The sequence below is a fragment of the Coffea eugenioides genome, chromosome 2 (assembly GCF_003713205.1).
Source record: "Coffea eugenioides isolate CCC68of chromosome 2, Ceug_1.0, whole genome shotgun sequence".
NCBI classification, from domain to species: Eukaryota; Viridiplantae; Streptophyta; class Magnoliopsida; order Gentianales; family Rubiaceae; genus Coffea; species Coffea eugenioides.
The window spans coordinates 1,956,965-1,968,619 of record NC_040036.1 but is presented as its reverse complement, the minus strand read 5'-3'; the positions used below and the strand labels follow the sequence as shown (position 1 = coordinate 1,968,619).

Here is an 11,655-nt window from a genome sequence, read left to right as displayed (position 1 = left end):
TAGGTATGCTCCAACTAGCGTACTAGTGTTTTCAGCCCATCTAACAATATTGGGTCTGTTCGCAAGGTGTGTTTCTTGAGCATTTATATAAAATTTCTTGAGCATTTATAAAAAAAAAACTTTTTTGTATTGAAGATTTGAAAAACTTTTTTCCTTATTCATTTTCTTCCTTTTTCTTCTTGTTTCTTCTTCTTCCTCACACTACATTTGCTCTCTTTCCACTCTCTCTCCCCACTGACGCCTTTCTCTTCCTTTCCTTTTTTTCTTGCAGGAAAGGAAGGAGGAGAGAGCAGTGTGAAGAGAGAGAGAGAGAGAGAGAGCGTGGCAAGGAAAAATGGATGAGAGAGAGAGAGGGAAAAAAGGGGTAGGAAGATAGCAATGCCACCAACATTTAAGGAGATGTTGATAGAGGTGCCGGCACGATAAAATGGGAAAAGAGGTAGAAAAAAGGCAAAAAGAAAAAAAAAACTTTATGAGATATCTATAGACCCTTGAATTTCAGCATGCGGTAGCATATAATCCTCTCTAAGGATAGCAATGAGGGCGGGGGCCCTCCTCTCTCAGGATGGCAATGAGGTGCCCCGTGGAGGGCTATTGGGGCGGGGGTTGGGGTGGGGGTGGGGAGGAATTTTTTCCCCCCGTTTAGAAATGGGGCGGGGGCCCTGCCACCGATTTAAAAAAAATAAAGATATATATATGTACATTAAAAAATAAAGACATATATATGTACATAATTATATATATAATATTTAATTTAATTAGATATAAATTTATAATAATGATATTATTAATTATATTTATCATTTAATGCATATTAGTTTATGTAATATAATTGATATTATCAATTATACTACTAATTATACATGTCTATTAAAAAAATTATTAATTATTTATAGTAAAATTATTAATACATTTATATTAAATACCTAACTGCACTTAATACAATAACACTTTTTTCTGAAAAAAACACAATAATAATTTAGTGATTGTATTTATATCAAAAGTAAAAATTTGATTATTTTAGTTATATTTGTTTTATCATATTAGATTGTATTCAAATAACTTTTATTTAATTATTTTTATGAGTTTTAATTGTGAAGTTATAATGAATAATAATTTGGTGATATGTTGATATTTTAGTACTTGATTATTTGCTAAAATTTAATTATAATGAAATTATATTACAAAATTTTTTTAACCCTACGGATATCCCCGCAGGGAAAGCCTGGGGCAGGGGATGGGGCGGGAGTGGGGGCGAGGGGAATTAATAGGCAACAGGGTAGGGGGTGGGGGAGAGGTCCCCCGCCCCATGGCTCTCCCCCACCCCATTGCCACCCTTAATCCTCTCATATGATAGGAACACACTAAAAATTTGTTAAAATTCAATTTTGATGTTAAAACGCGGAGTGTGTTGAATTTTTTCAATAATATCCACACATGCATCATACATGATAGATTGGATAAAATTTAGCTACGTTAGATACTCATTATGAGAATCTATTTAAAAAAAAAAAGAATATTGGGTTTGATTGTTTATAATTTCTTATTGTATATACTACTAGACACGCTTCAACCTAGTCAAAAATAGTATGAACATGTTGCACTTCAAAAGAAATTTCTCGTTAATGCATAAATGTTTTCTAATATTTTTCACTGCATAAATTTTCTTCAATATGTCCATTTGGATTAGTTATTTTTGGGAGTATTTTTGAAAAATTTTACTGTAGCAGAGTTTTTATAGTATATTTTAGAAAATATTTTGAAATATTTAAGAGTAAAAGAGTTTTTAGAATATATTTTGAGATATTTTGGAATATATTTTGAAAAACTCTTGAATCCAAACAGAGCCATTGTCTTTTGATTTATTTTTTTAAATTGGGTTGACCATGACTGAAAAAGAGTTCGGCAAGGCTATGCTCAAAAAGCGTGATTGACAAACCTTGTTTTGGTTCTTCACTCAAAAAATAAGAAAACAAGAAATAAAACCTTTTTTCCAGAGACTTTTTTTGATAAAAACATATCAAATTTTCATTAATTTTCCAACACTCTAACCCTTTCGTAACTCTCTTGCTGCACTTTAAAAGTTACAAATTAAATAAGACAACCAATCAATCGTTTAGCTCACGCTTTAATCCGTCCCACAAATTACAGGCAAACTATATATATAAAAAAAAAATCCCAAATCAAAGGTGTGGCATGGGCCGACCATACCAGAGAATTCCAGAATTCTCCTCTATAGACGGTGGATCCTTGCCCAAACGTGGAAATTCCTTGCTCCAATCAAAGAAATTCCTTCCTCTACTCTTGCCTAATAAATAATATTTTTTTTCGGAGATGACAACTGTAGTATATCCTAATCTTTCATTTCTTTACTCTTGTCCAATAAATAATACTTGCAGTACTCTAATGTAGGCCTTGTTTGACAAGTAAATTTTTAGCTTAATTTATTTGCTATAAATATTTTAATAACTTTAACTATAGCAATCTCAAAAAAATTTGCAAAAATTTTAAACTATATAGTACAAAATATTCAAAAATTTATATATTTCAAAAATTTTTTCTATAACTTTTACAGTAAGTTACAGTAAAATTTTAGATAAATATTCAAAAAACTCGTCAAACGAGGCAAGAAAGAAGGAAAAGAAAAAGGAAAACAAATGGAAAGATACTAAAGAGCAGTCCCTCAAATTTCCAAACAAAAATTTCAAAAAAAAAAAGGAAATTTCCAAGAAGATAATTTGTTTGTTAATAATTTATTAGTAGTAAAATTCTTTTCTTTTTAAGTAGTACTTAGTAGCAGCTGTAATCAAAGAAATCTGGAGGGGCGTGGAAGGGTCGAGAAGCGAAAAACTTGCGCGCATCGCCGTTTGAAACAAAACTTGGCTCGTACTTCATCAGCAATTCTCACAAATAGCAGTAACAGAAGGTCCTAGAAGGCTACAACTTCCTCCCCCATCCCATCTCTATATAATCTTCCTCCAACCTTCTCTCCGCTCGCTCAGGATTCCTAAAAGTTCTCCGTCTTTCAAAAAAGAGAAAGCAAGAAGCTCTTCTTCTTAGCTCTCCGATTTTCTGTTCAAACTTTCTGATTTTCGGTAGGCAACGAAGTATTTTTTGAGTAAGTAATGGCGGATGTGCAGATGGGTGAAGCCGAGACTTTTGCATTCCAGGCTGAGATCAACCAGCTTTTGAGCTTGATCATCAATACTTTCTACAGCAACAAGGAGATATTCCTTCGAGAGTTGATCAGCAATGCCTCCGATGCCTTGGACAAGATCCGCTTCGAGAGCTTGACTGACAAGAGCAAGCTTGATGCCCAACCGGAGCTCTTCATCCGGCTGGTGCCCGATAAGGTCAACAAAACTCTCTCCATCATCGACAGCGGCGTTGGCATGACCAAAGCAGGTAATTTACTTTGCATCCCTCTCTCTCTCTCAAAAGTATTAGTCGGATTATTTTTCCACAAAATTATCGCTTTTAATTTTGATGATTTTAAATCGAATGCAATATACGTTGGCATTTATTTGGTCCGAACTTGATATTTTGTTTAAACATGCACGAACAATTGGTCATTGGTCTGGAGTTAGAATAACAGAAAGAACTTCATTTAAAAATTTAGAAAATTGTAATTTTGGGAGTATAAGAGAGAAGAAAATGTGAATGTTGGTAGTGAGATTGACATGCGTGATGTATTTTTCTGATTTTATCTCTGACTGTGTTTCAATTTTCCCAATGAGCAGATTTGGTGAACAATTTGGGGACAATTGCAAGGTCTGGTACAAAGGAGTTTATGGAGGCGTTGCAGGCAGGGGCTGATGTGAGCATGATTGGACAATTTGGTGTTGGTTTCTATTCTGCATACCTTGTTGCAGAGAAAGTCATTGTTACCACCAAGCACAATGACGACGAGCAGTACATCTGGGAATCACAAGCCGGTGGCTCCTTCACTGTTACGAGGGATACCTCTGGTGAGCAACTTGGCAGAGGCACCAAGATCACCCTCTTCCTCAAGGACGACCAGGTAGCCGGTTCTTCTTCCATAAATTAATTAACGTTATTGAGTTTAATGAACAAATTAGCAAGCGCATTGAGTAGGTAGCCTAACTTGACCGTCCATTTAGTTTATCTCACCCTTAACCCGTAATTTCTGTCCTTGCATTATGCAGTTGGAATACCTAGAGGAAAGGAGAATTAAGGACCTTGTGAAGAAGCACTCAGAATTCATTAGTTATCCAATTTACCTCTGGACTGAGAAAACAATTGAGAAGGAAATCAGTGACGATGAGGAGGATGAGCCCAAGAAAGAAGAGGAAGGCGACGTGGAGGATGTTGACGAGGACAAGGAGGAGACGAAGGATAAGAAGAAGAAGAAGATCAAGGAAGTCTCTCATGAGTGGCAGCTTATCAACAAACAGAAGCCCATCTGGTTGCGCAAGCCAGAGGAGATTACCAAGGATGAATATGCCTCTTTCTACAAGAGCTTGACCAATGATTGGGAGGATCACCTTGCAGTCAAGCACTTCTCTGTGGAAGGCCAGCTTGAATTCAAAGCTATTCTCTTTGTTCCGAAGAGGGCTCCATTTGATCTCTTTGACAGCCGCAAAAAGCCCAACAACATCAAGCTGTATGTGAGAAGGGTATTCATTATGGACAACTGTGAGGAACTCATTCCTGAGTACCTGAGCTTCGTCAAGGGAGTGGTTGATTCTGATGACTTGCCACTTAACATCTCCCGTGAGATGTTGCAGCAGAACAAGATTCTCAAGGTCATTAGGAAGAATCTCGTTAAGAAATGCATTGAGATGTTCAATGAGATTGCTGAGAACAAAGAGGACTACGACAAGTTCTATGAAGCTTTCTCGAAGAACCTTAAATTGGGCATGCACGAGGACAGCCAGAACAGGGCTAAATTGGCTGATCTGCTACGGTACTACTCAACCAAGAGCGGTGACGAGCTGACAAGTCTCAAGGATTACGTGACCAGGATGAAGGAGGGCCAGAAGGATATCTACTACATCACTGGTGAAAGCAAGAAAGCCGTTGAGAATTCTCCCTTCCTGGAACGACTCAAGAAGAAGGGCTATGAGGTGCTGTTCATGGTGGATGCAATTGATGAGTATGCTGTCGGACAGTTGAAGGAATATGATGGCAAGAAGCTGGTCTCTGCTACCAAGGAGGGCCTGAAACTAGATGATGACAGTGAAGAGGAGAAGAAGAAAAAAGAGGAAAAGAAGAAGTCCTTTGAGGATCTTTGCAAGGTCATCAAGGACATTCTTGGAGACAAGGTTGAGAAGGTGGTGGTGTCGGACAGAATAGTCGACTCTCCATGCTGTTTGGTGACTGGCGAGTATGGATGGACGGCAAACATGGAAAGGATCATGAAGGCCCAGGCCCTGAGAGACACAAGCATGAGCTCCTACATGTCTAGCAAGAAGACCATGGAGATAAACCCTGACAACGGCATTATGGAAGAGCTGAGGAAGAGAGCCGAGGCTGACAAGAATGACAAGTCAGTCAAGGATCTTGTGCTGTTGCTCTTTGAGACAGCTCTTCTGACTTCGGGCTTCAGTTTGGATGATCCCAATACATTTGCCGCAAGAATCCATAGGATGTTAAAATTGGGGCTTAGCATTGAGGAGAGTGATGATGCCGGTGATGATGCTGACATGCCAGCACTGGAGGAAGACGGGGACGAGGAAAGCAAGATGGAGGAGGTTGATTGACTTGGCACAGACGGGGGCACTTCAATTTTTTGTTCAAAGGGAACCAACCATATGGGAAGTTTTTAGTTCACTCCGAGAGGACCCAATGAAAGCTCGTTTGTCCACTGCCTGCGATTTTTTTTTTCTTTGGGGGTAGCAATCTGATCTAGTCTTTTGGGTATTTTCTTTTTTTCTCTCTTTTTTTTTTTCCCCTAAAACAAGAAGGTGTATGGTACAGATCTTAACGTTACTTTTGTTTGTGGTCAGACATTAATGCAGCTTATAATCTTTTGGGTCCTCTTTTTTTTTTTTTTCAACACAGGGGTGTCCGGGTCAAGACCCGAAGGCGGCCCGACTAATCCCCTGCGCCTGAAGTACCCCGCCCCCCAAGAGGACCCAACCTTGGCCTCTTTTTTTTTTTTGGGTCCTCAACCTTGGCCTCTTTTTAGGTACTGATGTGATGGCAGATGGCATCTAGATTTTATCTTACTCGCTTTGTACTAAGATGGCCAGATTTCCGGTGCGCGCTTCCGTTGTACATAGAACGACCGGAATTTCGTTCGAGTTATTGAGTTAAAAAGAAAGAGAAAAAGAAAAAGAAAAAAAACTGGCAACTAACTTCTACAATTAGTCTTAAACCGAATCGTAGGCATGTTTGCATGCGCTCATACGACAAACTTGCAGAGGGCGGTGACTCAGCAACCAAATGAATTCAATCATATTGACGTTGCATTCTGCTCATGAATAACGAAAAAAAAATAGAAGGATTGCAAGTGCTCTTCCTACCCGTAAAAATACTTCTAAATAGGGTTGAAAAACTGGTTTTCCTCAGCAAGTCTATCAAGTCTAGGGTAGAATATATTATTATCATCAAGTTCTCATTAACTCGTACATTCTTTTGCTAGCTTGAGTTATTTAAGTCACCCATGAACTATGAAGAGCAATTATGGCAACCTACCATAAAATTACTGAAAGATAATTGGGCCAATGTCTGGTGATTCTATATGTTTATGCACCATTTTACTCCAATATTTAAGAATTGAGTATCACGACGGCATTAGATGAATTAGTTGCTGTGTGAGTACTTAGTTAAGATGGTACAGGATGACGCATGCAAAAATACGGCATCGATTAACATTTTTTTTTTTTTTTGGGGTGCCATTCTAGGCAGCTAAATACAGTTGAATTTGGTTAGAATTGCTGGCTGATTGCTGAGAAGTTAGCTCGAAGCTGTGGTTGGACAACGAGTAAAGAATGAAGGAAAATTTGCCCCCACTCCGTGAAATTTGCCACGGGTCTTGGATAATTAAAAAAAAAAAAAGCATAAGAAAATGCTTGCAACTTTCTCCTTTGTAGCGTGGAGATCTTGCGAGGAAGCAGAAAAGAAAAAGAGTAAAATGTTTAATTTTCGAGCCACTCAAACTTTAAACGAAAACAAATTTAGTATCTAACGTTATAATATTTAAACACATTTGGTATCCTTAACAGATTTTTTAAAATTCATATGAAAAAAATTACGTGCCATCACGTTTGACAACGAAATTGTAAAATTGTTTTCATATTAATACCTAATTGAAGGATTTTCAAATTGTTGCTTCAAGCTTTTCATGTGAAAGTAAATTTCACAAAAACCTTTTTTTTTTCATGGTTGAATCCATAAAGGCGCAATTGAAATAAGTGTCTTAAATCTTTTTTTTTTTTTTAATAAGAGGGCATGGAGAGGAGAGAGGAGTTTTGAGCATTAGGCATTTTCTTAGGATACGTTATTTTGCTCTTAAATGAGTGACCCATGTTTCTATTAGTCTTTAAATTAGTCACCAAGATAATAGTTTTTTAAAAAAAATTTCGTTTGTCAATTTTTTTTTTGGAGTATTTTCAAATTTCATGTTGAGCATGTTATAGCAAATAAATTTTTTCAATTAAAGTTGAGCATGTGATAGCAAATAAAATTTTTCAATTAAAATTTGCAAAAATCTAAGTGTACCAAATGTATATAAATATTGTAAGATTGAATACTAATTTTCCTTTAGTCCAAAATTTGGGTACCAAAATCAATCATTTTACCCAAAACGAAAAGTGACCTTAAATTTACAAATACATCCTTTAATGGCTTTGCATTGTTTGGTTCGCAATTGATCATCCTAAACAAGTTAAATAATCAAAACTAGCTCTCCGTTCTTCCTCTCAAGGGAACAAAAAGGAGGGAAGAAAAACAGCTGCTCGTACCATTTCTTCCACCAACCCGTAAGAAGCTCTTATCACGTTCATCATCGTAACACATACTGGCATTGATTTTCATCACGTGCAACACAAAGATTGCAAGGTCATATGGCGCTCGTGCCAAATACATACTCCTAATGTTCACATAATGCGCTTCTGTGCCAATCATCTATGTCCGCTTGGCGCATACAAGACGATAATTCAAAACAGAATTTTACATTCATTTCATCCTTTGAAAGTGGTTTACCCACGGAGCAGCAGCATAATGGCACCCTGACAAATCCAAAATGGCTCCTTGGGGTGATTTATGGTGCATCAATATGAAAATACATACAAATAAGTCAAGCCCCCTTGGTACTTCCCAACCACCACAGATGGAAGATTGAGGTTAAGTAGTTCTCACCGAAACATCTCAAATCCACCAACATCACAATGCTCCCAAACAAGCAAAAACATGTTTATCATCAGTAACAAGAAGCACCACCGTACAATCCATTAAACCCAGAAAAAGGTGCCACCACAAACGAGACTGATTTAACAGAAATATTTTTAAGAAATTCCTTAGATTGATTTGAAGATCTAGAGCAACCAAAACTGTAGATAGAGTCTCAATCAACTACGTATCTCAACATGCATAACTTTCAACTGCAACATCTGAGAGCCTAAATTGCAAATAGCATAATTTATCAAAACATGAATCTAAGAGAAGCTTGAACTTGGTGGTGCTGAACCATAACCTCCAGATCCACGCCCAAAGCCAGGCCTTCCACCAGAACCCTGCAAATTGGAGCAGTCAATTATATGTGGGAAAATTTCTTCTTCGCGAAACTAGGACATACATTTTACATGCATCTCAACAAAAACAAGACCCAGAAAACAATAGAGCCTTATGAATTTCAGAAAAAACCAGAAGCAGAACCAAATTGCACAGCAATTTGCAACAGGGGTGTGGATGGTTGATTCTAAGAAACAGCTTAGAAAACAAACTATTGATTCATTAGTTACAGCACATAGATAGCTTATAGATTTGGTTAAAGTGCTTAATTATGGTTCACATACACACACACAGTCACACACCAACTCATTTATAAACTACATACACCAGAAGGTCCACAGTGATAAAATGAAGAGAGCCGAACTTAGTTCTGGAGACATTCAGATCGACTGAAGTGGTGAGGTAGCAAAAGATAACAGAACTGACTTGCAGATTAACAACAAACAGAAATCATGTGAAATGTGGATGCAGCAGGGACATATAAATGAAATACCCTACATAGTTGCAGCAGGGACATATAAATGAAATACCCTTCAACAGAAGTACCAAAGATTTTCCAAACATGGTTGAGATGCATTACAGGAAAAAAAGAACGCAAATAATAGCAAGCGGATGGAAGGCACAGGTAAAAGTACTCCAACCGAATGACTTTACTCTCAACATTGTCATATAAACATTTTTACATGCTAAAGACTTTCAAAAAAGATCCACGTATGTCAAAAAAAATAAAAGGTTTCAAGTACCTTTACCAAGCCATTAGAAGTGAATCATTTGCTTAATAACTCTTAAAGCATGCAAATGCCATGTTTTTGTACGTTCAGGGTTAAACCATAAAGCAAAGAAAGATATGTTTAATCTGTATTGCGCTTACTATAGCTATCAATGACTATAGTTATCAATTCTCATTCAAAAATCCACCTCCAAATACAAATAAAATCCAGTCCACCGACATTAGACTGCAACGTACTTTAAACAAGTATCAATAAACTAATACGAATTTCGTTTGAAAAAAAGGTGATGCATATGGAATTTCCCATTGCGATTTTCATATCTGAGAATTATCAGACCGAACTTAAAATTGCAGAACATAACAGCACCAAAAACACATCCGCAAAATATACTTGTGGAAGAGAACAGCAAGTTAAGTTAACTAACCCTGAAAGCAGGCTGGTAATCGGCAGGAGCTCCACCTTTCTCACCACCAAACTCACCAGGAGGTCCACGGGGACCAGCACGATATCCCTCCCTGTCACCAAATCTGGGCCTATCCCCATCAAACCTTGGTGGTCCGCTGTAAAATCCAACACCAATTCCCAAAACTAACAATTAACAAATAATCCAATCTTCACCAAAATTATTCAACAATAAAAATTTTGTATATCATTACCGAGGGCGGTCGCCAGGAGGTCCACCCATAGGACGACCAAGGGGCTTGGCGGACTTCTTAAGAGTAGCGGGAACAATTTCAGAGGGAAGATTGAGGTAAGTCCTCAGGAACTCGATGCCGTCGTTCGTAAGATACCAGTAGTAATGCATCCAAGCGAAAGTTTCCCGAACGTATTCCTTGGACTTGAAGCTCTGCATCAGCTTAATCACCTGCAAGTTAGGGACATCGATCTCGGGATGCTTCGCCAAATTAAAATCTTTCTTCGCATAGCAAACTCCCTCTTGGAACAGGTACTTGGAGATCTCTCTCCTGTTCTTCTCTGGAATTATCTGTTTTTTTTAACAACCCAAACAAACAAAATACAAAATATTATTCCATAAAAGTACTATTTCTGATTCATGAATAAATTGATACGCAAAACGAGAAGCTGTGCATCAACACACGAGGTAATTGGGGAGGAGAAGCAAGAAGGTTACCATGGCTGCTGTTGAGAATTGGTAAGATGGAGGAGAAGGAGGACCACAACGACGGAGAGAGAGGCAAAGAGATAGCAAAATGAACACTAGGCGGCCTCCGGTGACCCGATTGTGCAGCAGCTCAATGAGGCCTCAAACCCTAGCGATGGAGGGTTTTTATATGGGATAATTTCAGAAACCTCCCTGACGTTTCTGACAATTTCATTTTCCTTCCCTGATGTTTATAATATTTCACTAACCTCCCCTGACAGCATTGTGAGACCAATTGCTTACATCATATAGGATAAATTTACTCATATACCCTAGGATATTGTGCAGTATCGAAAATTAACATTTGATAATTAAGTAATTGGGTCACTAAATAATTGTTAGTAAATAATTAATGAAAATAATTGTTAATTTTTTTTAATGATGAACAGCATTTTGTAATTACAAAATGGTACCAATTGATATACCAAATATTTGTTCACCCTAAGAAAATAATACACCAAATAGTAATTTGTCCTTCTTTTTTTTTTTGCTGTAAAAAAATCTTCGCAACTGCCTTACGATTATACTTGCAATATTTGTTCTTGGTGCTAAATGATATGATGAATTTCATAATTTCTCCTCATAGGTTGACAGGGCCATAGTTTTTCCACCTAGATCACTATTTTTCCCCTTCAAAATTTGCTTCTTCTAGTGAAAATGAGATCTATCTTAATGTTTCTTGTTGTCTTTACATGCAAACTGGCAAAGAGATGAAAAAATTGCTATTGTAATCCAATGCACTAGCTATTGGTTCAACTTTGTAGAGAAAATCAATTGCTAGTTATTCCAGGATTCTTTGATGTTTGCATATACCATCCCTTATTTTTATTAACATGTTTTTCATTTTTTTACAATACAACTTGTACACAAGTATAAAGAGCATTTGTGGAATAAAAGTTTATCTCTTTCCTGAAAGTACTTTTTTAATAGCATTTTTTTTTATTTGGATTGATTTTGTTATCAAAACCTTAACCTCATTGGAGATTAGTGCAATTTTACAAATTTCAGGAGATCAGTGAAATTGTTGAAAACCCCAAGGGAGGTTTTGAAATTGTCCCTTTTTAT

The 11,655-nt window shown here is 37.2% G+C and overlaps 2 protein-coding genes across 2 annotated transcripts; one reads left to right on the top strand and one right to left on the bottom strand.

Moving 5' to 3' along the window:
- Positions 1–2,949: 2,949 nt before the first annotated feature.
- Positions 2,950–6,002, top strand: LOC113761746 (heat shock protein 83). The gene is made up of 3 exons (XM_027304859.1): positions 2,950–3,405; positions 3,741–4,021; positions 4,167–6,002. The coding sequence occupies exons 1-3, from the start codon at positions 3,126–3,128 to the stop codon at positions 5,721–5,723; spliced, it is 2,118 nt and encodes a 705-aa protein (XP_027160660.1). The 5' UTR covers positions 2,950–3,125; the 3' UTR covers positions 5,724–6,002.
- Positions 6,003–8,349: 2,347 nt separating this feature from the next.
- Positions 8,350–10,698, bottom strand: LOC113761088 (40S ribosomal protein S10-1). Its single transcript, XM_027303915.1, has 4 exons — positions 10,561–10,698; positions 10,085–10,413; positions 9,853–9,988; positions 8,350–8,699 (listed from the first exon to the last, which is right to left on the bottom strand). Exons 1-4 carry the CDS (start codon positions 10,561–10,563, stop codon positions 8,622–8,624), a joined length of 546 nt encoding a protein of 181 aa, XP_027159716.1. The 5' UTR covers positions 10,564–10,698; the 3' UTR covers positions 8,350–8,621.
- Positions 10,699–11,655: the final 957 nt, after the last annotated feature.

Bases quoted from the DNA above. Each gene is read 5' to 3' on its own strand.
- LOC113761746 (XM_027304859.1), top strand. From the start codon at position 3,126: ATGGCGGATGTGCAGATGGGTGAAGCCGAGACTTTTGCATTCCAGGCT. The intron at 3,406-3,740 runs GTAATTTACTTT...CCCAATGAGCAG, and splicing joins CGTTGGCATGACCAAAGCAG to ATTTGGTGAACAATTTGGGG. The intron at 4,022-4,166 runs GTAGCCGGTTCT...TGCATTATGCAG, and splicing joins TCTTCCTCAAGGACGACCAG to TTGGAATACCTAGAGGAAAG.
- LOC113761088 (XM_027303915.1), bottom strand. The intron at 9,989-10,084 runs GTAATGATATAC...TGGATTTTACAG, and splicing joins CCTCCTGGCGACCGCCCTCG to CGGACCACCAAGGTTTGATG. The intron at 8,700-9,852 runs GTTAGTTAACTT...TCCAATTTGCAG, and splicing joins ATTACCAGCCTGCTTTCAGG to GGTTCTGGTGGAAGGCCTGG.